The sequence below is a fragment of the Phascolarctos cinereus genome, unplaced genomic scaffold (assembly GCF_003287225.1).
Source record: "Phascolarctos cinereus isolate Bilbo 61053 unplaced genomic scaffold, phaCin_HiC Scaffold_3;HRSCAF=262, whole genome shotgun sequence".
Taxonomy (NCBI): domain Eukaryota; kingdom Metazoa; phylum Chordata; class Mammalia; order Diprotodontia; family Phascolarctidae; genus Phascolarctos; species Phascolarctos cinereus.
The window spans coordinates 196374192-196401662 of record NW_027555736.1 but is presented as its reverse complement, the minus strand read 5'-3'; the positions used below and the strand labels follow the sequence as shown (position 1 = coordinate 196401662).

At 34.6% G+C, this 27471-nt stretch overlaps 1 protein-coding gene across 2 annotated transcripts in view; it reads right to left on the bottom strand.

Annotated features, from left to right (window-relative positions):
* PRKD1 (protein kinase D1) overlaps window positions 1-27471 on the bottom strand; it is a 413900-nt gene that overhangs the window by 51004 nt on the left and 335425 nt on the right. For both annotated transcript variants that reach the window (XM_021004291.2, XM_078151407.1), the window contains exons 8-13: window positions 25470-25593; window positions 19356-19433; window positions 16819-17098; window positions 15780-15832; window positions 10672-10744; window positions 5205-5311 (exon numbers count right to left, since the gene is read on the bottom strand). In XM_021004291.2, coding sequence (XP_020859950.1) covers window positions 5205-5311; window positions 10672-10744; window positions 15780-15832; window positions 16819-17098; window positions 19356-19433; window positions 25470-25593 — 715 coding nt within the window. The remainder of the gene's footprint in view (window positions 1-5204; window positions 5312-10671; window positions 10745-15779; window positions 15833-16818; window positions 17099-19355; window positions 19434-25469; window positions 25594-27471) is intronic.

Here is a 27471-nt window from a genome sequence, read left to right as displayed (position 1 = left end):
TCAGCTAGTTGGCACAGTGGATAGAGTACCGGCCCTGAAGTCAGGAGGACCTGAGTTCAAATCTGACCTCAGACCAAATACTTGACACTTACTAGCTGTGTGACCCTGGGCAAGTCATTTAACCCCAACTGCCTTAAAAAAATAAAAACAAAAAAGAAATGATGAGCAGGAGATTTTAGAAAAACCTGAAAGGACTTACATAGACTGATGCTGAGTGAAGTGACCAAAACCAGAACACTGTACACAGTAACAGCAATACTGTGTGATGATCAGTTATGATAGACTTAGTTCTTCTCAGCAATACAATGATCAAAGACAATTCCAAAAGACTTATGATGAAAAATCCTATCCACATCCAGAGAAAGAACTGTGAGTCTAAATGTACATCAAAAAATACTATTTTCACTTCTTTTTTTTGTTTTTTCTTTCTCATGCTTTTTTTTCCTCTTTTGATTCTTCTTTCACAACATGACTAATGTGGAAATACATTTAACCCATTATTGTACATGCATAACCAAAAGAGATTGCTTGCTGTCTTACAGAAGGGGAGGGGAGTAAGGGAGGGAGAAAAATTTGGAACTCAAAATTTTATAAAAAACTAATGTTGAAAATTATCTTTATATGTAATTGGAAAAAAACCAAAACACTATTAAGTGGAAAAAATTACAAAATGAAATTTTACTATTACATCTCCAAAACAAATAACAAAACAAAATAATACAGTTGTCATCTTTGGTCTCCTCCATCCTATACTAGATGTAGTTGATGGAAGAGTCAGAGGCAAAATATGTGGTCAAATTAATAATTACCCTGCAGCAATATATGAAAAAGAAGGTCATTTGCTTTCACTGGATAATTTAATCACATTAGCCTGTTTATGACTTTTTTAGTTTCCATGTATAGGCAAAATCTCTAACATAAACTCAAATTTGTATTTTATTAAAAATACAAACTATTATGAGCTGTCCCAGATGTCAAATTCAAAAGACATATTTGCCAACTACAAAATTAATAATAACTTGGACTCTTTCCATGGCCAGGATAAAAGCCACTCTGCATGAGCATGAAATAGATCAACATTCTTTACCACATTCCAGCCAACATAAAAGTTAATATAAAATGGATGATAATCTGAAAGTGATTATGTTCTATGCCACACAAAGCAACATTATGTTGATGTATTTGCATGGTATAATTTCTAAGCAATACCTCAAAATGGGATCAGGAAACAACTCATTCCTTTACAAGCATGATGAATATGATATTTGTCACTATCACCATATGATAAATGGCACCTTTTTTATTCATAAGTTAGAAGTCAGACTCAAGTGAAAAATGTGCGTCATATTCAATGTATTTATTCCAAAGCTTGTTAGAATTAGTCTCTATTGCTGCAGATGGATATGATAACAACCACTTTTCACTGTTTTACAGATGAAAGTAGTGCATGTCAAATGATGGCTTTACTTTCTCTGTGTTTACAACTTTATTAAAACCATCCAACAAATTCTCTAGCAAATTAAGGATTTATAGAAGACATGCTGGTCTGTGTTCTAACAGGAATGTGTCATACGATTGTTCAAGTATCAGAGCAAAATGCCAATCTATCTCAGAGCTGATAAAAAAAGATCAAAACTGTAAAAATAGTCTGCTGTGTTAAGAAAGGGAAAAGAACAATAAGCAGCAGTGGTGGCACTGAGATAGAGGTTACACGCACGGGCATAAACTTGAGAAAATTTAATTTAAAAAACACTCAGAACTAGCAATGGCTCTATACTACCTTTGTAACCTCAGGTCATCACTTCACTTTTCTGGATTTCAGTCTCTTCACTCATAAAATGAAGTGAACAAGATGACCTTTATGGGTTCTTCACCTCTAAATTATGATTCTAAGATGAGGGGAAGGAGATAGGGATCTTTAGAACAGTGGCTTAGGTTGATTTGTAAATTTCATTGTAAGGAAAATGCAAGAAATCCAGTTGTCTAAATAATATATCAATACTACACCAAGAAAAGAACTGGAAAATTTAAAGTACATCTAAAATGTATTAAAAATACACCTAAGACTTTAGAGAAGGAGCATGGTATAGTAGAGAGATGGCCTCCTAGTCAAAAAGACCTGAGGTAAATCTTGCCTGTGACATATACTAGTGGAAGAACTACGGGGAAGTCACTTCACTTCTCAGAAGACTGTCTAAGACAGTGAGTAGCAGAAGAGCTGCCAACCTGTTTTAGTGGAAAGATTTACCACATCAAGAACGTTTTCAAATACCAATGAAGTCACAAGTTAAGACCTCAATGTTTTGGGGAGGAAAAAAAAAACTCATTTTAGAAAAATCATTCATAATAAGGAATGTCCTCTTTATAACAACTGATTCCAGAAAGAAGCTATATTGTTATATAGTTAATACTGAAACTCATGAGGAGTAAAACAATTTAGAAAACTTTACAATTTTCTATCAGTTGTGTTGATACGAATTAACATGCATCCTTCAGCAGCTGTGCTCCAATCAGCACACTTTTGAAGTGGCAGAACTATGCTGATATCTGAAATCGGAGAAGAAAACTGTTCAGCTGTGAATGTTCTGAAAGAATAAAGTTATAGCATTTAAGGAAAATGAGGCTCCATCCCTAAGGAAACATCTCAGAGGAGGTGAATTAGGAAGAGTCAGAGACAGACAGTAATGGGTACTTCCCTTTAAAAGGTTATTCAGAACCATTAGCAAAAGGAGAGAAATCAGAAAGAAGCTAAGGCTGAGAATAAAGAGGGTTTATTCTGGGAGATACTAAAAGTGGAAGAAGGCTAAACTAGTATGTTTAACAACTTGGTACTAACAAACAGCTAAGGCTATCCTGAAACAGATCTAGCTGGCCAAAATGAAAGAAATGACCTGTTGAGGCATGAAGGATAGAGAAAGAAAACTGATTTTTTTAAAGATTGGATCATCATTTAACTTCATCACAAGTATGCCATTTGTTTTCAGGAGGGTTTTTTTGTTATTTCACTATAACTGGTGTTTTTCACAGTTTAAAAATTAGTTTCATTATTAGTGAAACAGTTAAAATTAAATTATTCTGTTACACAATGCATGCATGAATGTAATAAATTATTTTCTTAGTTGTAAAAAAAAATACTAATGATTAGTCAGCCTGAAAAACAGAACTTTGACAAGTTCATTAAGTTTCAATGAGTCAAAAATTTTCTTTGTTTTTCAAGTTAGAAAAACTGGCTTTTTTTTGGTAAGAAAACTAAATAAAAGGCAACCAAGTGAAGAGGGCCATCACTAAAGAACACTACTGGGTATAAAGCAATGTACAGATCTCTTGAAAACACAATAGAATGTCAGGGTTGGGTTAACATTGAATGGTAAGACCAATAGCATTGTAAAAGCTTTCTAGAGTGGTACTGGAGAAACTACCAGTCACTGTATCAAAGAGACAGGACTGGAATTTTAGCATAATCAAAATCTACAGTTAAGGAAGCTGCCCTATGCTTAGGTTTTAATGCATTTGTATATGTCTACAAATAATATACTGGCCAGGCATGATGGTACACTCTTGTCATCCTTGCTCCTGGGGAGGCTGAAGTTGATAGGTCATTTGAGTTCAGCAATTCTAAGCTGAAGTAGGGCAAAAGAGTATTGGGTGTCTGTACTAAGTTTGGCACTAATATAATGAACCTTTGGAGCAGAAGGCCACTAGGAGGCCAAAGGAAGTGGTGAATCAACCCAGATCAGAAACAAAGCAGGTCAAAGATCCTGTGTCAATTAGCAGTGGGATAAGCCCATGAGTAGCCAATGCACTTCTAGCTTTGGGTAGGACAGGGAGACCTGGCTCCAAAATATTAACTAGTAATAACAATGTTAAGTTATTATTATTGTTATTGTTGTTGTTGTTGTTGCTGCTAAATACTGACCAAGTCTGATGTACTAAAAGGGTACATGGGTGGGCTGTTTATATTACCTTACCACTGAATATATATGCACTGAAAATCTTGGAATTGAAATACTTCCTATAAGAATACCCAGACTTTCCGGGTCTGTCTTGTACAAAATCTGGGGCTATGGTGGCATAGTAAAATCAAGCTGACTGAAATATCTTCCCAAAGACAGAACCCTTCATTTTACTCACTCCAGTTCTGTTACTATGTATGTGGACCTCACCCAAGTCAACCACACAATTGCTTCTTGGCGCTATGAAAGCAGACAGATGTTAATAGTTGAAGCAATAAGTGGGGGCATCTGGAACATTGTGATAACAATCAGCACTGCATGAAAAGGAATATCTTTTAAACATTGTACCAGGAGCAAATATAATCATTCAACTTTGGTTTACAAACAATAGTCTGAACATACCAATAAATGACATGGGCTCATGGACCATGGATATATTGATGTAAACAAAAAGAAAGGGAGGGTATTAAAGCAAATTATGGAGAAAATGGGCATTTGGGCCCTCATTTTTCCAGACTGGATTGCTACATTGATCAAATTCACCAAATAACTGACTAATGGTCCAAATCTTTTTTTTTTCTTTTGCTTGGAGATACTGTCTTAATGTTTGTTAATGGTGAGATAGGCTATGCACAAAGAAATTATTACTTTTGCAGCCAGGTCCTGGACTTTTACTCTGGCATGTGAGGACGGCAGAGATAAGAGGGGAGTTTGAAGAAGTAGAGGAGAGGGAGAAATGAAAGGCAAAAGCAAGGGACTTACTTAAGATAAGAGGAAAGGGACACGTCCTGAGAGATACTTAGAAGATTAATAATATGCAGATTTTCAGGCTTCTCTTACTCATCTACCTCATACTGCTAACAGTGATGTACACAATGGCATATAATTATCTCAGCATAAAGGAGGTATGTTTATTAAGGCAAGGTCATTGATAATGTGGTATAAAATGGTCTCAGCACATCCATGGTGGACACATGTTGAAATGCTACTCTTGAAATTAGTGTTCATGACATAACACTATGAAAAACCTCAAATTAAAGATCTATGTGTGCACACCTGCTGCCTATCCCTAGGAAAGAACTAAGTAGGCAGTTCTTACCCTGAGGTTTACTATACCTATATTCTATTCTTTTAAAGTGATATTATGAAACTGAGCCACAGACATATAATAACTTATTTTACCATAGTTTTAGTAGTTGGCCACCTCCTTACACATTACTTTTATACCTCAAATTAGAGTAGGAAAAATACCTGTAAAATGGCAACCTCATTGCGAAGTTGACTTTCTTGTTTCGTTGGAAATCTTAACTTGTCAATGATTTTAATAGCCACATCTCTTCCTGTTTTACGATGTTTTCCTATAAAAGAAAGCAATAAGGGGCAATGTTAACACAACAGTAAATTGTTCCTTGTTACACCCGAAGTGATTACCCGTCTTGGAAATTTGTTGAAATTATTTGGGATGGTGTAGAATTTTCATAGCATTAATGAGTGTTCCCTGAAAGGTTCTGAGGACCATAGGGCCTCTGAGAACACTTCCATCTTTAAATCTATGAGGAAAAGCAAAGGAAAAAAAATTACAAACAAAAATTAATTCCAACATATATTCTGGAGTCACAATTTTAAAAACCAGAATCTTCTTGTGAAAGGAATAATCTACCTAATAACATGATTCATATCCAAAATGATTCTATTTTCTGGCTAAATTCATTTAGACTCTCCCCGTTACCTAATTTCCAAGACATGATTCACAATTATCTATAATTCAGATCACCAATACATGTATTTAAGAAAACTGGAAAATAGCTGTGCCAGTATGACAGCAGTGAAATCTCATGACTTAAGACTTTGACACTGGTGTTAGATGAAATGTAGTAGTAGACATGAGTCCCTACCTGAGTTATTGAACATATTATAAAGAGGAAAGAGAATAAGACATCATATAATAATAATAATGATACACACACACACACACACACACACACACACACATACACACACACACACACGGGAGAGGAAGAATATTAGACTGAATGTGAAAGACCGGAAGCTAATCTGGGAGCTTGCGAATCCTAAGTTATATATGAATAAAACAGGGAAGAGTAGTAAACATTTATAGCTAGGATGTCCACAAAATCAGTAAATATGAGGGTATAGAGCTGAATATGTGGTGATACCCCAGAACATACTTTGGAATTTATTTTCTCTAATAATTTCCTTCTTTGCTTTTCCTCATAAAAACAGAATACAAAAAAAGTCAGGTTAATAGAATCAGATTTAGAACTATAAGGAATCTCAGAGGCCCACCCACTCATTTGACAGATGAGAAAACTAAGGCCCAGAGCAGTTAAGTGAGTTTTTCAAAGTTACATAGGTAGCATTCTATTATGATCCTCACAAAAACTCTGGAAGGTAGGTGATGTTATTATTCCCTATTTACTTATAAGGAAGCTGAATTGCCAGGTTAAATGACTTGTCCTGGATTATACAACTTAGTGTTTAAGGCACAATTCAAACTCAGATTTTCTTTCTAATTGCAAGTCTGGAGCTCTATGCAGTGCGCCACCTAGATGCCTCCAAATTTCTTTCTCCTATTTAATTCTGGGACCAATTCACTTGACCATTAGCATAACCTACCCAACATATATGTGCTGTCAGACTAACTAAACAGGCTCTTTATCCACTTTTATTTCTGGAAACAGACACTTCCCCCAATTTTTTCTGCATTACCAGAAATTATTCCTAAAATTAGAGATTATTAGAATTATTATTGAATTGTTATGAATCTCTTTGAGAAGGCCTTGTAATATTCTGGGATTTGATGCAGTCAAATGCAGTCAAAAGGATATCTATAAACAGAAGCACCTAAAGGGCAACAACATGTATGTACAGAAGATATCTATAAGGAATCCTCTCTGTTTGGATTTGCACAGAGATGAATACCTTTGATAGCACATAACTTCCTATTTTATGTCTCACCTGATAATGATTGAAGTTATTATCAAGAAATCATGCATAATCTTTTTTTCAAAAACTTTTTATTTTTAATTTTAATTTATATTTAATTTTTATATTTATTTTTTACTTATTTATATTATTTAAATTTAATTTTAATTTACAGAATAAAATAAGCATTTTTTCCATAACATATTACAATAAAAAGATGACTGCACATGAAACTGCAAATTTATTACGTACAACTTGCTATACCTTTTAGATATATAATAAAGTTATCACACAAATTTATTTTAATTTTTTTCCTTTTCTTTTTACCTCTTCCCACAGATGGTTACTGTTAGAAATAAATCGGTACATATGTATAAAATTATTACATATGTACTTCTATTTATCAGTTCTTTCTCCAGATGCAGACAACATCTTTCTTCATATATCTTTTATAGTCAACTGGGGTATTTATAGTAGCCAAAATGTCTTATCCACTCAAAGCTATTCTTAAAACAATATTGATGTTACTGTAGACAATGTTCTCCTGGTTCTGATCACGTTGCTCTTCATTAGTTTGTGCACGCCCTTCCATGTTTTTCTAAGATCACCGAGCTCACCATTTCTAATAAGTAATATATTCCATCTTCTAATTTTCTTGTACTATCTCTCTTTATATCTAGGTCATATATGCATTTTGACCTTCTCTTGGTAAATGGTCTAAGATATTGGTCTATGCCAACAGAAACACGTTGAGGGGGAAGGATCTTGCTGTATTGAATCAAATGCATTATCTTAGTCAAACAGTGACCAGCAGAACTGAGGCAAAAAGAAGTTAAGTAACTTGCCCACACAGCTGGTAAATGCCTGAGGATGGATTTGAACTCAGGTCCTCTTGACTCTAGGCCCAGTGCTCTATTTACTTTTCACCTACCTGCCCCCCCAAATAGCATTTTCTACATCTTTCAGGTAATTGTGTAACTATGAAGAAATGGTGAAAATGTTAGCAAATGCTTTTCTGTTTTATTCTCATAGTTTTATCAGAGATACCTGTGAAATATGTGTAGATCAAAAAATTATAACTTTTAGAACTGTAAGGGACTTCAAAGATCATTTAGATTAGTGGCATCCATCTCAGATAGAAACAGGGGCCACTACATTGTACATAAGGATCCCTGTGGGCTGCATATTAACTTAGAAAAACATATTAATGTTACTTTTCTATTTTTTATTTATTTTGTTAAATATATCCCAATTACATGGTAAGCTGGTTCATGGGACACTTGGGAGAGTTGTGGCATCAGCCGCATGCTTGACACCTTGAATGTAGGTCTACCCCCCTATTTTGCAGTGAAGAAACTGACCTTGACTTCACACAGACAGTAAGCAGATGAGAGAGGCTTTGAACTTGTCAAGCTATTCCACAATCAATGGGCAGTTCCTTAGTTTTTGATTATTTGCTATCCCCCAAAATGAGATGCTGTAAATATGTTTATGTGATGCTGTAAGACCATTCTGGAAAATGATTTGCAGCTATGCCTAAAACTTGCTAAATTGAGTATACCCTTTGACATAGAGATACTACTATTAGACTTCGCATCAAAGAGATCAACACATCATATTAGTGGAACAACAAGGCATTTATGTGGTTTTATTTTTTCCTGCAGCCTCTCCAAAATTTTTCAATTTGTCTTTTTTGTCAGTTTTGCCAATATGGTGTGTATAAGGTGGAAACTCAGATTGAATTTAATTTTTGCTTAGTTCTTTAAAGAGAGCTTGAAGCTTCTGATCACTCTATAAGATTTTTAACTTCTTCTGTTTCTTAACTCTAAACTACATTGTCTAGGTTTTATCTCCTTTATATAGTTACCTTTGTAATGAAGTTGTTGTATATGTATCAATATATGTATTGACCTGGATGGAGTGTTTTGTCACACTCCTCGTACAACTTCCCTACTTATTTATTCTCAGCAACAAAAACTGTTTCAGAAAACTCTAATATATGTATTCTGACATTTTTATTTCTGCTCAGAATGAAAACTGCAAAGCAAGAGCAAATCTCTCATGAAATGATGTTTCTTCTAGTCTTTGGATGTGTCCATTCTTTCACTTAACTTCAACTTCCTTAAGTTTTCTGATTTGTTTTTTTTTTTTGTACTGAGAATGTGAATATATTGATACAGTTTTAATTACTAAAACATTATGTCAACTTGGTAGTTGCACAAGAATCTCATGCTTAGAGTAGCAAGAGTTAAATTAATGTTTATAGATGCTCTAAAATCTTTGTGATTTTAAGGGCTTTCTATTCCCTTTTCTATTACTACATCATCATCACTGCAGAAACAGAAGGGGTTCACACAGAGCTGAAAGCCACCAAGAAAGAATTGCACTAATAACTGAAAGATATACATGACTTGGATAGAACTTAGAGAATAGAAGTAAAAAGTTCAATGACCAGAGACTATCACTGAGAGAAAAAAAATAAAGTGACTACTTAGGTATTCTTGTGAATAAATGAAGATCTTAAAGCCGAATGAAGCATAAAATTCAAATGACATAAAAATTTACAAGATATATTTTCTAATCATTTTAGTGGAATATTTCATGATTGATTCATATGGTCAAAATGACTGAATTAAATTAACTGAGCAATATTAAGCTATGTCTGAATTGATAGTAAGGTAACTGATAACTGATAACTAGAAGTGTGTATAGAATGATTTTACATATATATATTATATATATATATATATATATATACACACACACACATATATACACACACATATACACATTTGTGTCTAATGGCAGCCATCTCTAGGGTAGGGAGAAAGAAAAGAAAAAAAAGAAATTTACATGAAAAGTTTATTATATATTTAAAAGGAATAGCAAAGTTGTGCATAACAGATTTGCAGTTTAACATGTAATCATCTTTTTATTATTCTACTGTTGTGGAAATGCTTATTTTAATTCATACATAAAATTTGAAAAAATAACTGATTAAGCTCTATGTGATATACACAAATACATATATGCATACATACATACTTGTATGTATATACAGGTATATCCATCCATCTGAACCTGTGATTTCATCTGTGTGGAAACTCTTTATGCTGATAAAGATCAGCAACCTATCTTGTAACTTAAGGTCTTACACAGTTGCCAGTGTAGTTAGAGACTTGCCCATAGTCACAAAGTCTGTATGTCAGAGTGACTTGAATCCAGGTCTTCCCAACTGCAAGGCTATCTCTATATATTATACTACACTTCTTCTCATATATGTGACACTTGTATATGTGTGAATATACACACGTATATAGATAGATATAAATATACAAATATGAAAGATGTATATATGTCTAATCATTAAACAAGTGTATATGTATATTATATATATACACATACACCACTTGTTTGATATATATGTGTATTTTATAAACTATATGTGTGTGTATATGTGTGTATATATAAACAAATAAATACATATAATATATAGAGATATAAATATATAGAGATATTTATATATACACACATACATATACTTCTTCTTTAATGCTTATAAAACCTTTATAGAAACATTACAATGATTATTGTAATGTGGCTTATATTATATTTTTCCCCCCTGAGGATACACAAAGACTATGATGACATAGTCTTAATCACCATCCTCAACCTCTAGCATAATGCATAATAAATAGGTGTGGAATGAATAAACACAAGTGCTGAGAAGTTTAAATCAACAAGTTAAAAAATACATAGTGAATGGCCTTACCTCCATAAACAATTCCAAACTGTCCTGAACCCAGTACTTCATCTGGAAAGATCTGATATACTGTACTAATGTCCTGTTGGTAACAAGCACAAGAGATACCAACTATTAGCTGAAGAAAAAATATCAAACCTGATTATTAAAGCAGGTGTTTTGAAAATTTTGTTTTAATGAAAAGTAGTCTACGTCTAAATATAAACAATATATATAGATGCACATATACATATACATACACACATATGTACATGTATCTATGCATATGTGTATATATGTATTTCTCTATATAAACACACACATATGTGTGTGTACTCCAGGGTTACATAGCTGATAGGTGACTGTAATAGGACGAAAACCTTAAGAAGTCAACAGTATGGTGTGGCAGTCAAAACTTAATTTTTATTAAGGAAAGAAGGAAATAAGCATTTACTAAGCACTTACTGGGTACCAGGCAGTGTGCTAAGTACTTTACTTGTACTAAGTACTTTACTCATTTGATCCTTACAATAACTCTAGGAGGTAGGTGTATTAAGATCCCCTTTTACAGCTGAGGCAGCGACTTGCCCAGCGTCACACAGCTAGTTAAGTGTCTGAGGTCAAAACTGAACTCAGGTTTTTTTGACTCCTCTATGCTGCCTAGCTGTATAGTGGCATAGTAATAGTGTCCAGGACAAGGAACATGATACTCTGCCCGGGCCAGATGACATCTAGAATGTATTGTGACCAATTCTAGACACCAGAGTTTAGGAAGGGCATTGACATAAGGTAGAGAATATCCAGTAACGGCAACTCTGCCAATAAAAAGAACTGGCTGAAAGAAATAAGGGTATTTAATTTGCAGAATAGAATATCTTGGGTTATAATAATAATGATTAGTGTTCTCAAGTATTTGAAGGCCCATCATGCAGAAGGAAGATTATACTTGTTATTCTCGGTTCCCAAAAGCTGAACTAGGAGTAATGACTGAAAGGTGTTGATATGAGGTTTCTGAAGGTGAGAATTGCCTGGAAAACAAGGGGAAAAGAAAAAAAAAGCAAACTAATGACACCATGGAGAAAGGCCAGGAAGCTGGGTAACTTTCTTCTCAAAAATCACAGAATCTCAAGAGCTCACAAAGTCCCCAGAGTCTTATCTATTTCCATTCTCCTCACCCAAATCAAGAAGAGTACTCTCTGTTAGACCACAGAGTTGTGGTCATTCAGGCTCTGCTTGGTAATCTTAAGAGCTGGGAAGCTCACCATTTCCAAAGGATGCCCATTCCATTTGGAAAGGTCTAATGGTTATGAATATCTTCTTTACGTTAATCTGCAATCTATCCCTTTCTTACTTGGATCTACTTATCGTAATTCTGCCCTCTACAACTTGGCAAAACAAGTCTAATCTCTCTTCCATAGAATGGATATTCAAATACCTGGAGAAAAACCACGTCTTCCTACTTTCACAAATCTTCTGTTCTCTAAGCTAAATGCCAACAGATCCTTCAAATTAAGTCTCATATTACTTAGAATTTCTTTACTATCTTGATAATTTCTTTTGGAGACCTTTCAGCTGATCAATATCATCCCTAGAAAATGTGGTGGTTTAACCAAAATACAAATGTGGTTCAATCAGACCAGAGCATTGAGGGGCTTTTTTGTTCAGGGTGTGGTTCTTCCATTATGAAGCCTAAGATCACAGATATTTTAATAGCTGTCACATCACATCAGAGAAGCAACTTAAACTTGGAGTCCATCAAAACATTCACATCCTTGTCAGAGAAAGTATTGTTTACCATTTTTTCCCCCTTCCCCAGACTCCTCAAATGTGATATTAACAAAATGGATTTTTCTGATCACAAATGTAGAACTTTATATGTATCCCTATTGCATCTTATTTAATTTGATTCAGCAAACAATTCCACTCTGTTGAGGCCCATTGAGACCTAAATTTTGTTAGCCAACATGTCAGCTATCCCTTCGGGCCCTTTTGTTTACAACGTCTTTAACAGCTAGTTTGAAATCTAGCTGGAAATATCAATGTTTCAATGGATTTTTATACTATTTCTTAAAGAATAATTAAAACTGTACTGCCCACCCTTGGGGAAAGTAGTCTCTATTCTAGGAAATCACATCCTGAGAAAGGTGAGTGGATGGGTGGGGGTGATGGAAATGGAAATGAATCGAGTTCTAGCGAAAGGCATGGGAAGGGGAGAGAAGTTGGTGAAAATTAAAGGCTAGGGGGTTGGTAGTTAAATTGCTCTAACTTCCTTTTTCCAAGAGTCTAGGTTATAGAAAAAAATGAATTAAAACATTTTTTTTAAAAGACAAGACAGAGACTTTGGAACTATAGATGTTCAAAAAGAATTTAAGATCTTTTTTTTGTCTCATTCTGTGTGGGTACATGTGTGTTCCACAGATTTGTGCAGCATTTAGTTTAATGTCTCTGCTGTTAATGGGGTTATTTGTGAGGCCTCTAGCAATGAACTATTTGTACAAAGTATTCAACATTTGTCTGTGATGTGTAAGACCTCAAGTAGAGAAGGAAGATTCAAATTGGCCACCAAGGCTGAAGTAGACTGGTCCCTAGGGACTAGATGAAGGACTTCATATATCAGAAGGATATTATATATCAAAGCTACAGGACATTAAATATAAGAGAACACTGACTTTAGTCTGGGTTAGATTATACTGTATTGATGCAATAGTGTTGAATGCAATTAGTGCCTATTTGAGGGGGTTTATTTGTATTCTGGGATAAGGTGAACATTTTCATGATCCTGTGACTTATGATTTTGTAGACTTCTATTATATTTTCTTTTAGCCTTTATCCTTTGTAATCAAAGATCCATTTTTCAAAATTCTATCCTACTATCAGGTCCATCTGACTCTCCAGTCCTTGAATCTTCTTGAATATTTTGGAAATTTTAAGTTTTAGATACAAAGTTGCCTGGAGGCAGGAAAATGAACTGGACAGATTTTGAAGTTTCTCTTTCTCCCTCCCACTATTTTTCTCATTGACTGTTCCAACCTAGAGTAGCAATAGTCATCTTTAAATTTTCTGGGAGGAAGAAACTAATAACAGCTCAAATACAGTAGAAGTAAACAATGACTTACACCAGGATGCAACTATCCCAAAGGCAAAATGAGTACACATTTCCCCGAAGACTTCAGATAACTTCTACTTTCTGCTTTCTTTCTGGGTTCATTAGGGACCTAACACTCCTGAAATCTGACTTATACCTGAGACTATAGGAGTTAATGCTGTCTTTATTTTGGAGGCACCAAATGTCACCTAATTATTCCTATGAAAGCTTGTAAAAACAACCATTGAATTAGAAAACTTCAGCAACGTGTGGAAGTGCACAAAATTAGATTTTTTAAAGTACGTATGAGGCTAAATAGGGTTGAAAGCAGTATGCTGTGCCATAATGATGAAGGATAAATGCATCTTCTGTCTACTTGCCTTTGGGAAAAATATCCTGAAAAAAACAAAAACATGACAAAGTGCAAAATTTCAGAGTAGCATGGATCTAGGTGGTAGTATACAATTGATAAATTCAAAGATGGTATCTTTATGGTCTGAGTAACTAGATGTAAAACCCAACCTATTGAATTCTCTTGAGCCTAACTTCAGAATGTGCAAATGACAAAAAGCACTTCTAGGTCTTTATCATATAACACAACCTTTAAAAAAAAAGCAGCTGACAAAGGATCAGAATGGATGCATGTTTTGGACACTGCTATTGATACTATTTTTTTTCCCTCTAACAGCCAACATGTGAAGAAGATACAAGACCTAGGTTCAACTCAAGCCTCTGATGCTTAGTATCCGTGTGACCTTGGACAACTCATTTAATCTTCCCAAGTCTTAGTTTCCTCATCCACAAAATGAGACCCAAGGTCCTATTTAGGATCTACATCTGTGGTCTTGTGATGTTACAATCACTTTTACAAATATAGAAACCCAGTCCCAAAGTTGTTAGTCAATTTGTTCAGAATCATTTAATAATAATGTCACATCAATAAAGTGCTTTAAGGTTTGTAAAATGCTTTTCTGGAAACAATTCTGTAAGGTAAGTATTGGGAGTATTATTATCCCCATTTTACAAACCAGAAAACAAAAACCTAAGTGACTTGTCCAAGGCTACAGGACTATTGTCAAAGTCAGGATTCAAACCTAGATCTTTACAAAAGCCAGTTTTGGCGCTTTTTCTATTGCTCCGTGTTCTCCTGGGGGCAGCTGGATGGCACAGTGGATAGAGTGACAGATCTGGAGACAGGAAGGCTCTTCTTACAAAGTTCAAATCTAGCCTCAGACACTTACTAATTGTAATAAGAAAAGCCCATATGGGATCATGAAGAGTCAGACATGACCAAAACCACTGAACAACATTCTGCTGCTAACGTAACTGTGCTCAGCTTGCTTCTAAGAGACCCACGTCTCCATTTGGCAAATTTGGCCCGTCAATAATGGCAGACAGTGTAGAAATATTTCCTAGTGTTGTATATGCGGAGAAGTTCTGTAATGATATCTACAACAGGTTGGTTCTTAGTTTGGAGTCTATAAACTTGTATTTAAAATACATGTATATATATGTATATGTGTATATATATATATATATATATATGTGTGTGTGTGTGTGTGTGTGTATACATACACATACATATATATATATGTGTGTGTGTGTGTGTGTGTGTGTGTATACATACACATACATATATATATATATGTGTACATACACATATATATATATATATGTGTGTGTGTGTGTGTGTGTGTATACATACACATACATATATATATGTGTACATACACATACATATATATGTTTGAGAATTATTTCAATATGATTGCTTTCCATTATGATTCTATGTATTTTATTTTTTGCATTTAAAAATATTATTCAGAGAAGGGGTCCATAGGTTTCATCAGAGTGCCAGAGGGATACATGTGCCCCAAAAGGTAAAGAACCCCTGTTGTAAAGTCTTATGGAAAAGAGAACATCCAAAGTCATCATATTTGACCCTCTGTGAAATGTTGCCGATAGGAATTACTAAAATAAATGTTTTATCTGCATTTTTCTTTTCTTAAATACATTTTCTCACTTTAAAAAAAATTAACTCTCAAATACTCACCACATTTTCTTGAATCTGGCAGTTTGATACAGAGATACTGATAGATATGTCTCCTGGAATTATACATATAAAAAGAAAAGTCAATAAAGTCAATAAAAGAGATGTCTGGATGTCTGGACTTAATGCCAAAGAAAAGCAAATTATATGCTATCTCTTTTAAAGTAAATCAGAACAATTAGATTTTCTAAGAAAATTTCTATTAGATAATTTTTATCCCTCTGCAATCACAGAATTAATACTCATACAAATTTTTATTTAATAGTCTTTTAACATCTATGTTGGTAGGAAAGATAGATACATAGACTGGGATAATAGATCGATAAATGTATCACTTTTACTCCCCAAACTGGGAGTGTATATATCAACTTCACGATTAGGAGAGCTATATGAAATTTTTAAAAGAAATAGCCATTTTAGAGAAAATAGGTCTCTAAAAATCTACATTTTCTCACCTACCCTTCAGTGACTGCATGCAGCTGATTTGTGACACTATATTCATGATGCTGCTGATGGGTAAACTATCACCTGGGAGCAGGCTGTCATTCATTAACAGGTCTTTGGCACCTACTGTGTGCAGAGCACCATGCTGGGTAGTATTAAAGAAAATGTTTCACATTGATTCTGTCTAAAACATCAGAGCTCTTTCTTACACACCTGCCACAATCAGGGTGAATGAATCACCTTTTCTTTCATGAACAGTAGTTCCAGACTGGTGCTGATGCTTAAACCAAGAATAAGTGATTCACATAAATGTGCTTCAACTTTCTTATACATTTTTTAAAAAGTTGATTCTAAAATCGTACTTTTTAAAAAATATATATAATTTCTTGTGATTGTCGCATACCAAGATACCAAGTGTTTCTAAATGCTATCTGAAGTAAGTGTTCATTTTACTCATCGGAAAGCCACAGCAACACAGGGAGAGGCAGAAGTAGATAAGGAACAGGACTGCCATCTTTTTACAACATCACTAATCAAATAAGCATCATCTTAAAAGCATGTAATCACATGCGATGACATGAAAGAAAGGCAAACTCACGGTGTAAACTTGATCCAGACCCAGGTGGTACTCCCTTTGGAATGACGGGCATAAGAGCATGTTGAATAGCCATCTCCCACATTCTGGCCACATCAGTGCCAACCCCACTGGTAAGTATGCTGTTGTTTGGTGGAGGACTTGAGGGACTGACTACATTTTCTCCCACATAGTAGACTACATGTTCTGTAGTGATTTCAAAACAATGGGGATTGGCCCCACTAGGAATTAAAGAAAAAGTTTTTGCAGGTTCCAGGGATAAAATTTCAGATAATGGAATTTCCTACAGAAAAAAAATAATTATATGTAAATTATGAAAAATACATAAATTGAAAGAATTTTAAAAACAATCCTCCTAGAACATATCAATAAACATCACTGAAAAGCAAACATTATTTATGATTTCTATTGTTGGTAGGTATTTAATTAAAAACCATATGCATTTTTATCATACACTGACATTGTAATCTCCATTCTACAGAAAACAATCTTCCAAGTCCACAAAGAATAAATAAGTGAGGTCGTGAATTGCTATTATTTTAATATCCATCAAAATCAATGAATCTAATTTAAGTGAAAAGTATTATAAATGAAGAGTACAGAAAATTACCATTGGTCTAAACTCATCTAAGGAGAAGTGACTTTTTAAAGTATCCTAAAAGTCTATAAAAAAAAGATTAGAGTTTCTAAATTACAATTATTACTGCAACATAAAAAGACTAGTGAGTAATTCTTAGTAGAAATTGAAAGGGCCATTGGTTTAAGAAGCACTATTCTTTGCCGGATAACATGTCACTGTCTCTTTCCCTGTTATTTCAAAGATAAATGCAGTTCAGGCCAAGATACAACAAAAAAGGGAAAACATTATAATAGAGCAAACATAACAGTATCCTAAGAGATTCCTCATATTCACTGCTCACAATGGTGAAAAGGATTCATTTACTTACTGATAAACAAATAATAATAATCTTAGTTTCAAGACTAACAAGATAATCCATGCAGAATTCATGCCTACTTTTCTCCTTTGCTGAGAAGTGAAAAATATTTAATCAAGCAATTTCAAATTACACTTCTTAATCTACTGAGTGATGATTTGGGTAAAATCCCTCAGTGGGTCTGGTCTCATGACTAAAGCAGAACTCGACAGAACTAAAAAATTAATTCCATCTGATCTACTGCGTTTTGTTAAGAATTCTTCTCAAATACACAAAGACTGGCAGTTTACTAAAGAAAGAACGTTGAACCTGTCAAATATGTGAATCCAAAACCCTCTTCTGCCACATACTCCATGAAGCCTCAGTTTCCTCATGTGTAAAATTGGGTGACTGGACTCAGTCTAAGGTCCCACCAACTCTAGTTCTATAAGCCTATGAAGCTAGGTTGAGTGGATGTAGGGAGCAACTTAAATCATGATATTCAATTCTGCTGTACTCTGGAGTACGGTCAGTTTCTAGAATATGTCTTAGAATAGGATTCCTTTCCAGGATATATAGTATATATGAGAATATAAAGCACTATATTATATTTAGAATAAGCAGGGAGGTCTTCTATTGTGAAAATATCCTATCAGATTTTCTTTTAGAAGGAACATCCTTAACAAATTGAAGGGTTTGCCTCTAATAATACTTATGCATACCATTTATCTTGTATTTTAATATTTGCAAAATACTTAACTCACAACTAACCCACAAAAATGATAATGTGTATTAATTTCCCCATTTTGCAGATGAGGAAAATGAGGCTTAGAAAAGTTGAATTTTGGAGAAAAAATAAAACAAGCTAAAAAAGAAATGGCTTCTCCACAGTCACAGAGCTAGTAGCTGACTTGGGAACTGAATTCCAATTTCCTGACTTAAAATCCAACACTCCTTTTCACTATGCCACAACACCTCTGTAAGGCAGAAAACACACTGGCAAGACATAGAGGGATTCTATAAGATTTCTTTATTTCTAAGAAAGTGACAGGGGGCTAAGAGAAAAAGCAATACATACACACATACACACACACACACACACACACACACACACACACATATATATATATACACCCACCCACACCCACACCCACCTACACCCACATATACATATACATATATATATATATATATATATATATATATATATATATATATATATATATACACATATATACATATATACAGAGAGAGAGAGAGAGAGAGAGGGAGCGCAACTGCAGGTGCACTTTAAGAATTCACTTTTAGCCTATCTTTATTGGCCTCAGGCATTCCAGAGAAGAAATCACCTGAAAGACCCAGGATTTGTTTTTCCATGGAGAACTGTACTAAGGGAAACTAAATTCCTCTAACGAGTCATTGAGCCATAACTTCATTCTTTAGAGAATTGCAAACTACATAGAAAAAGGAATCTCATGAAATTCTGATACAGAGATTGAAGCAAGAAAGATAACCTTTAAATGGACTAAACATGAATATCCACAAATAAAATATATCATATTACTGATTATATTAACATGAGAAAATATCAGAAAGTGATACAAAAATGAAGCCATCCTTCCTTACCTTGTAATATTTGCTTCCAGTATCATTTTGAAAGAGTGTAATGCATTTGCTATCTAATCTCCAATAGTGTCGTTTCCTCTGCAATGAAAAAAAAAAATTCACAATCTCCTCCAAACTTTCAAATAACATGGAATTAGGAGAATCAATGCATTTTCCAATAACACTTTTTACTTTGATCAAAGTACAAGATAATTAAATGATAATGAGTTAGAAAAAAACAGGAAAGATATTGTAACAGTTTGCAAATGCCCATTATTTTGTAGTCAGACCAATTGTCAACCTATATTCTGTCTCTAACCACAAGTTATTTTGTGGGATGGAATGCTTCACCTCTGTGGAGATGACTCAGGAAATCAAGGATTTATTTCAAACATCTCCATCTTTCTTTTCACCCAAAGCAGACTTAGACTTACTTTGGTAATTCAATGGATCTGTAGGTCACCCAAGTCTTCTAAAGCCAATAAGATGCTTACCCTACTACAGTGGAAAGAACTTGAGCTTTTGAATCAGAGTATCTGAAATCAAATCCTTTCTGTGTGACTTCATGCCTGTACCTAGAAGAAATCACTTTGCCTTTAGGGGTGTCAGTTTTCCTCAACTCTCAAATGAGAGGGGTTGGACTAGATGGCTTGAATATACTATCACGCTCTAAATCTCTGATTCTATGATCCTCCCATACTCTGTAGAGGACATGCCTAAAATACTGGGATGGAGGGAAATACATAGCTGGTAATCATTATTGTGAAAAAAAAACTTTTAGTGAGTTTCTCTGTTTAAGATTTCATTTCTCAAACATATAGAAAACTGAGTCAAATTTATAGAAATAAAAGCCATTCCTCAATTGATAAATGGTCAAAGGATATGCACAGGCAGTTTTCAGATGAAGTAACCAAAGCTTTCAATGGTCATATGAAAAAAATGCTCTAAATCACTACTGATGAGAGAAATGCAAATTAAAACAACTCTGAGCTACTACCTCACTAATGTCAGGTTGGCTAATCTGATAGAAAAGGAAAATGACAAATGTTGGCACGGATATGGAAAAATTAAAACATTAATGCACTATTGGTAAAGTTGCATAAGATTCAACCATTCTGGAGAGCAATTTGGAGCTATGCCAAAAGGGCTACAAAACCATGCATACCCTTTTACCAAGCAATACCACTACTAGGTCAGTATCCCAAAGAGATTTTAAAAAAGGGTAAAGGACCTATGTGTACAAAAATATTTATAGCAGCTCTTTTAGCGGTGGCAAAAAATTGAAATTGAGGGATGTCCATCAAGTGGGGAATGGCTGAACAAGTTGTTGTATATGATTGATGTAATACTATTGTGCTTTAAGAAATGATGAGCAAGATGCTCTCAGAAAAACATGGAAAGAATTACATGAACTGATGCAAAGTAAAATGAGCAGAACCAGGAGAACATTGTACACAGTAATAGCAATATTATATAATGATTTACTATGAATAACTTGGCTATTCTCAGCAACACAATGATCCAAGGCAATTCTGCAGGCCTTATGAAAGGTGCTGTCCATCTCCCAAGAAAGAATGTGTAGAGTCTGAGCACAGATCAAAGATACTTTTTCTTCACTTTATTTTTCTAAGTTTTTTTTGTCTGTGTTTTCTTTCATAAAATGGCTTATATGGAAACGTGTTTTGCATGACTACACGCATATAACCTGTGTCAAACTGTTTGCCTTCTTAATAAGGGTGGGGGGAGAGAGAACCTGGAACTCAAAATTAAAAAAAAAAAGAATGCTAAATTTTCTTACACGTAATTTGGAAAAATAAAATATTAAAAAGGATAAAAAATAGTCTAGGGAAGAAGAGAAGAGAGGCTGAACTAGAGTGGTGGCTGTATGAGTTGTAAGGACTCTGAGCTTGGGATCATGGAAAGCACGGTCCTAAAATGTAATCTAGCACATTCTCTTCTCTTTCAATTCTGGACCTAGTTCACTGTATCAGTTGTGCCTATTTAATATACACATACACAAACACATCTATATATGGATATAGTATATATCAAAATCTAGAAAATGTGTATTCCTCATCCACTTGGATTTTACAATGTACGTGGTTAGACAAATTTCTTTGGAGTGGCCACAGATCTCACTGAGGAGACCTTGTAGAGAATGGGGGTTTGATGCCAATAACACAATGACATTGCAATGAGGAACATCTGGCTAACTTCATAATCGATAGAGAAGTAATCTATTTGCCATTTGTATTTCACTAAGAAACCCTCCAAGACACTTGTGGCACACTTTGATGAGCATACATATCCCTGTTTTATGCCTTGCTTGATGATAATTAATAAGTCCCATTAGACAATATTTGCTTCTTGACTGTCCAATTGGACAAAGTTCTCTCTGTGGGTTACATCTATCAAGACATCTTGTATGATCTAAATAACTGAATATATATATATATATATATATACACATATATGAAATATACACACACACACACACACACACACACACACACACACACACATATATGAAAAAAATATGGAGAGATGACTTGCTGGAGGACAACTTTTAAGCCTGAAATTTTCTCTAATAAATCAAAGGCTTTTGGGAAATCAACATACATTGTAGGATCTTCTATTGTTGGTACCTTCAGTAAGTTGTATGACTGTGCAGATGTGGCCTGTGACACAAAATCATTCACACAAGTTTGCCTGTCCTTTTTTATCTTCAAAAGTACATAGAACACTTAGAGGATTTTATAGCTATGAGAATGTACGCATATGGGTTACTAGTTTTTGAGGTCTCTTGCATATTTTCAGGTATGTAAACACATCAATAATATTTTCCATTCTTTTGAATCTTCCTCTCTTTCAGATATCTTGAACATATGTGCCTTAAAAACTGTCACCTCCAGTGTAGATTTCCCTGTATGTATTTGGTTATGTCTAAGAGTTCTTTCCAGTTTCACCTTAACTATCATTTTATTTTCTTATGCAGTATAGTACAGTACTAAGCCCAAATTCAGTGGTTCCACTGTGATCAAAGATGAAAATTCATTCTTGTAGAAATGGCAGAAAATGTGTTCCATTTCAATTGTGTTTTTTGTCATCTTTCCACTTTCATTTGTTAGCGCTCTTGGGATGACATAGCTTCTCCTCATCCCTAGATCATTCCCCTTTAAAAAGACTGATTACAAATCAAAGTTATTTCTGTCTATATACCCCTGATTCCTGGGAATTAACTCTATCTTGTCACCAGAAAAAAAAATAACAAACCAACCCATACCAAAAACAAAGAATTAAGCAAAAATAAAAAAAAACTGACTGTATCTGACTATAGAAGCAACATTTTGTCCTCAAATCCCACAAAGTGCAATTAATATTGTGGGATAAAAAAAAAACTCATATTTTGGCCTCCTTTTAGTGTGTACTTCATTTGAATGATTGTAGTAATGTTATATATCATTCTTCAGGTTAATGGTTATTCCATTGTATCACTTCATATCATCTTCCCTTATTTTTCTGAATTTCTTATAGTCTTCATTTCTTATTGCATAGTAGGAATAATCTATTGCATTCAAATATCAGAGTTGGATCAGCTCAGTCAGTAATCATTTGGTGCTCACTTTGTTTCCAGTACTTACTACTATATAAAAGTGCTTGCTATAGACAGTGAGGTGGTGGACTGGATAGAGTTCCAGTCCTGGAGTCAGAAAGATTTATTTCCTTAAATCCAAATCTGGCCTCAGACACCTCCTAGCTGTGTCATCTTGGGCAAGTCATTTAACTCTGTTCCCTCAGTTTCTTCATCTGTAAAATGAGCTGAAGAAGGAAATGGCAAGCCACTCCAGTATCTTTGCCAAGAAAACCACAAATGGGGTCACAAAGAGTTGGACACAACTGAAATATGATCGAATCATACGATGAACAAGAGTGCTGCTATACTTTGGTGTTTATGGAATCTTTTTTTCCCCCTGTCTTTTTACAGCCCCTCCAACACTGCTAGTTTCCTTTTTTTCTGGGGGAGGGGTGCCATCTTTATCAATTTGCTGGGTATGAGGTGAAACCTAAGTTGTTTTAATGTACATTTCTCCTATTATTATTGATGTGAAGCATATTTCACATGAGAAGATACAGCTTGGATTCTTCCAGCTAGCTTTCTACAGGCTTGTTTTCCCCTCCATTGCTTTTTACTGTTTTGCCCATCATCCTGTCATCCTTCTATGTCTTATAAATGAGATCATATTAAAGACTGATTATCCTTGGCTTCCACGCTTCTCCTCTTTGCAAGGTGATCAAATGCTGACAGAAGTAGTTTAGGTTCTTTTTGGCCTCTACATTGTGGAGCTTATTTTACCTAAGTTAAAATTCTCTAAGAAATGGTGAAAATCAGTGTCAATATATTTTTCTTCATTTCCACATTTCATAGTCAACAGTCTCTTTAAATAAACCATACTGGTGCTATTATAATTAGATATTTTCCCCTCTCATACTTTCCCCTCCTAATCTGAGGCTGATTTTGCCCTTTGCTCTAACCAGCAGATCACCTGACCACACATACGCAGCTGATCCTGAAGTCCCAATCAGTAATTGGTTGTTTCCTACCCTTCTGGAGAGTCATTTTCATTTTCTATGATGTTATTCAGTTTCTGCCATATTTAGCACATTGCACAATGGATTTATTTAAATCTACTCAGATGTTCATGCTGTAATCTCTCCTTGAGATTATTTGATGTGTTGTGATATACACTAAGACGCCAGGAGTTTTCAAAGTGGAAAAATAATTCTGAGCAAAACTAAAAGTATTGTAGAATTAAATTTAGAGCAGAAGTAAAAGCGGTTTCAATGGCCATTTTTGCATCTGGTCCTCTTTTCATGTTATGGAGAACTCCAAACTGATGCACCTCAAAAATGCTTCCATAAACTAGGGTAGTCTAGTGTAGACTATGGTCCTGAAAGGCTAAGTGCTTATGCACGGCCACACAGCTAGTATGTGATAGAGACAAAATTTAAACCAATATTTTCCTGATGTAGGTAAGGTCAGCCTGCTGTGCACTGTGATATACTGGCTCTCAGTATAAATACCATTAAAAAGAAAAAAAAAAGTCCAATTTATGTTCAAACCTTAATTGGCTAAATTTTGTGAATTTTTAAACTCTTTTTGAAAAGAATAAGAAGAAATAGAACATTAAATATGATTAATACTATCATAATATTAAAATATCATTACTCCTGAGATTTACAAGTGGATTTGGCATTTCTTAGGTCATCTTTCTATAGCTGATCAGGTTATTTAATTTTATTTTTGGAAAATATTAACAGTAGAGTGTGAGGGAGTGTTGCCTAGTAGAAAAAAAGCTGGATGGCCTGGGAGTCAGGGAGATCTGGGTTGGAGTTCTAACTGCCATGCACTAGCTTTGCCATCACACTGGGAGTTAACTACACTGGTCAAAATGTAGATTTGAACCATCACCCAATAGTGTATTACTGAGCAACTGACTGATCAATAAATGGTCACTTATTAATTGCTCTTTGAGAAGTTAATCTAATTATCAGTCCTATATTCTGTCAGGAATGCAAGAAAATCAAAGTTACGAAATAAACTGAAGTATCTAAGAATAGGTGGGTGGTAACTGTTCCTCTGATCAATAAAAGAATTATATAGAGGACTATTACTCTATAGAACTGGTTAGGCAGCAAAATAACACATTAAAGATTCAGGAAGTATACAGGTGGGTTTAACTACATTCTTATCCTTCCTAATATGTCATGTTTCATTTAAAAGCCTGGAACATGTAGGAGTGTTCCTTAACCACGTACAGAGGCTTTTATGACTGCCAGAATATTGACAGGCAAAAGTTAGAGCTGTTTTGCAGAAAATCTTAAGCAAAAGAATAAATGATCTTATTTTCTGGGAACTTCTTTCCCCATTTGTTTCCTAATACAATTACTTTTTCGACGGTATCTGACACCTACAGATTAGCTGTGTGTTTAAACTAATTCTCTCCTGACAAGAAGGTCGAAGTTCACTCCATGTGGCTCAGACGTTAAGCATCAAGCATCATTTATAAAGTAGTTGCAACTTAGATAATTAGGACCAGATCGCAAAGAGAAGGCTCTGCTCACAGCAATTCTTACCAATGTGTCTTTGCTTGTATAGTGAACCATCCATCCTTCCTTCATCACTGTGCTACTTTTCCTTTTTGTGTGTTTGACAGACTGAACCACTCTCATGAGGGGAATATTGTTACTGGTTGATGGGCTAGGAGAAAAGTAAAAATATTTTAGGGAAGAAATATTTTCACATACAGACCCATTTCTTATTCGAAGATATACATACATACATTTATTAATACATATATAATATAAATATATATGTATCATTTTCAGAAATGAAGTACTAAAAGAAATGTTTTAGTTCCCACTAAAACAAAACTGGATGGTTGAAATTAACCATGCATGTACATACAGAGGTACGACACACTGAAGGCTAGGACTGACTTCATATATGCATATTAAAACAAATGAAGATCTAATAAATACCTGCATTTTGGGCTTAATAGATTACTGTCTTGGTGCAGAGATGCAATATTTAGAACTAATTATGTAGATAACTATGTAGCTCTGTCTGAAGGCCTGAGTTCATAATCCCATCTTTGACAAATCCTGTCTGTGTGACCCTGGCCAAGATACTTAACCACCTCTCACTGCTCTAGGCAACTCTCTCTAAGAACATAAATTTCTGAGAAGGTGCCAGCCTGTCAATCGGAGTTCCCTCATGCAGGAGCTCTCAGTATCAATGAAATCAAATGTCTAAATCCTATCCCTCTATGTAGAGATATTAACATCTTTATGAACTATTTCAGGATATGTCTAGTCTGTTTATATTTTACATTATCTAAGCTTGTTAATTGGAATGTGGATCTGTTTTGAAAAGAGTGCTTTCTACTAGAAATGGATGTCCTTCATATACGAGAATGATGCAAGTGCCTCCCTATTAATAGGCTCCAGATCACAGAATACTAAAGCTAGAAAGGTCTTAGAGATGAGCTAGTCTAAATCCCTCATTTCCAAATGAGGTAACTTATCCTTAGAGAAGTCAATTGATTGATCAATGTCACAGGAGACTAAATGCCAGGAGACTCAGCTTTGAATCTTTGAGTTGTTTTACCTGTCCTTGTGATAGATTTATTTTGATTTTTCTACTCTGTCTTTCCCAGAGGCCATGGTTACTAAAGGCATGCATGTATTTAAGTGACAGATGTCCAGGAGACAGACCTCTCCTAGTGCATAAAAATAACCAGACAAGTTGTGTTAATGGATTATTTGACAATTGTTGGTGGGCTCTAAGAATTTTATTAGTGTAATCTTACATATGCGTCCTTGAATTCTTTGCCCCCTTCCCCCTTTCTCTCTCTCCCTCTCCCTCCCCCCCCCACACACACACACACACACCACACACACACACCTCCTCTTTGTCTCTTAAATCCCTTACTTCCAGGATCCTCTCAGGTGCTATCTCATACACAGGTCTTTATTTTATCTAGCTATTTCTCTCCTTTTCCTGAAATTACTTTGCATTTATTTATCTGTATACATATTTAATTCTCTCAGTAGAAAAGGGCTTAAAGGGAGGGATGATTTTGTTTTTGTCTTTGTATTCCCAGGACAGGCATAGCGCCTCACACATACTAGACACATAAATATTTGTTGAATTGAATAGAATTTGGAAATGAATGAATTTGTTTTATTAAAAAAGGGGAACAAAAATTTTAGCTTATAATAAACATAGATTATATGTGGGCAAATCACTTGTACTTTCTGAAACTGAGTTTTTCTTCATCTGTAAAATGTGGATAACAATCCTTATACTATCCTCACAGAGTGGTAAAGGGGAAAGTTTTCGTAAACACTAAAGCACCACTATTATGATTCCTATGACTATTACAACTACTCTTTTTGATGTTATGTTTTTCACATTTATTGGAGTTGATAGAAATGATGTCAGGATAAGTTGCTATCCTCCTATTTTTCCTCTATATTTGATGCTGAGAAGACTTGTACAACAGATGAATAAAACAGCTGCTTTCTACAATTGAATAAAATTCATTGGGATAGATAAAATATTAGTGTTTTCATC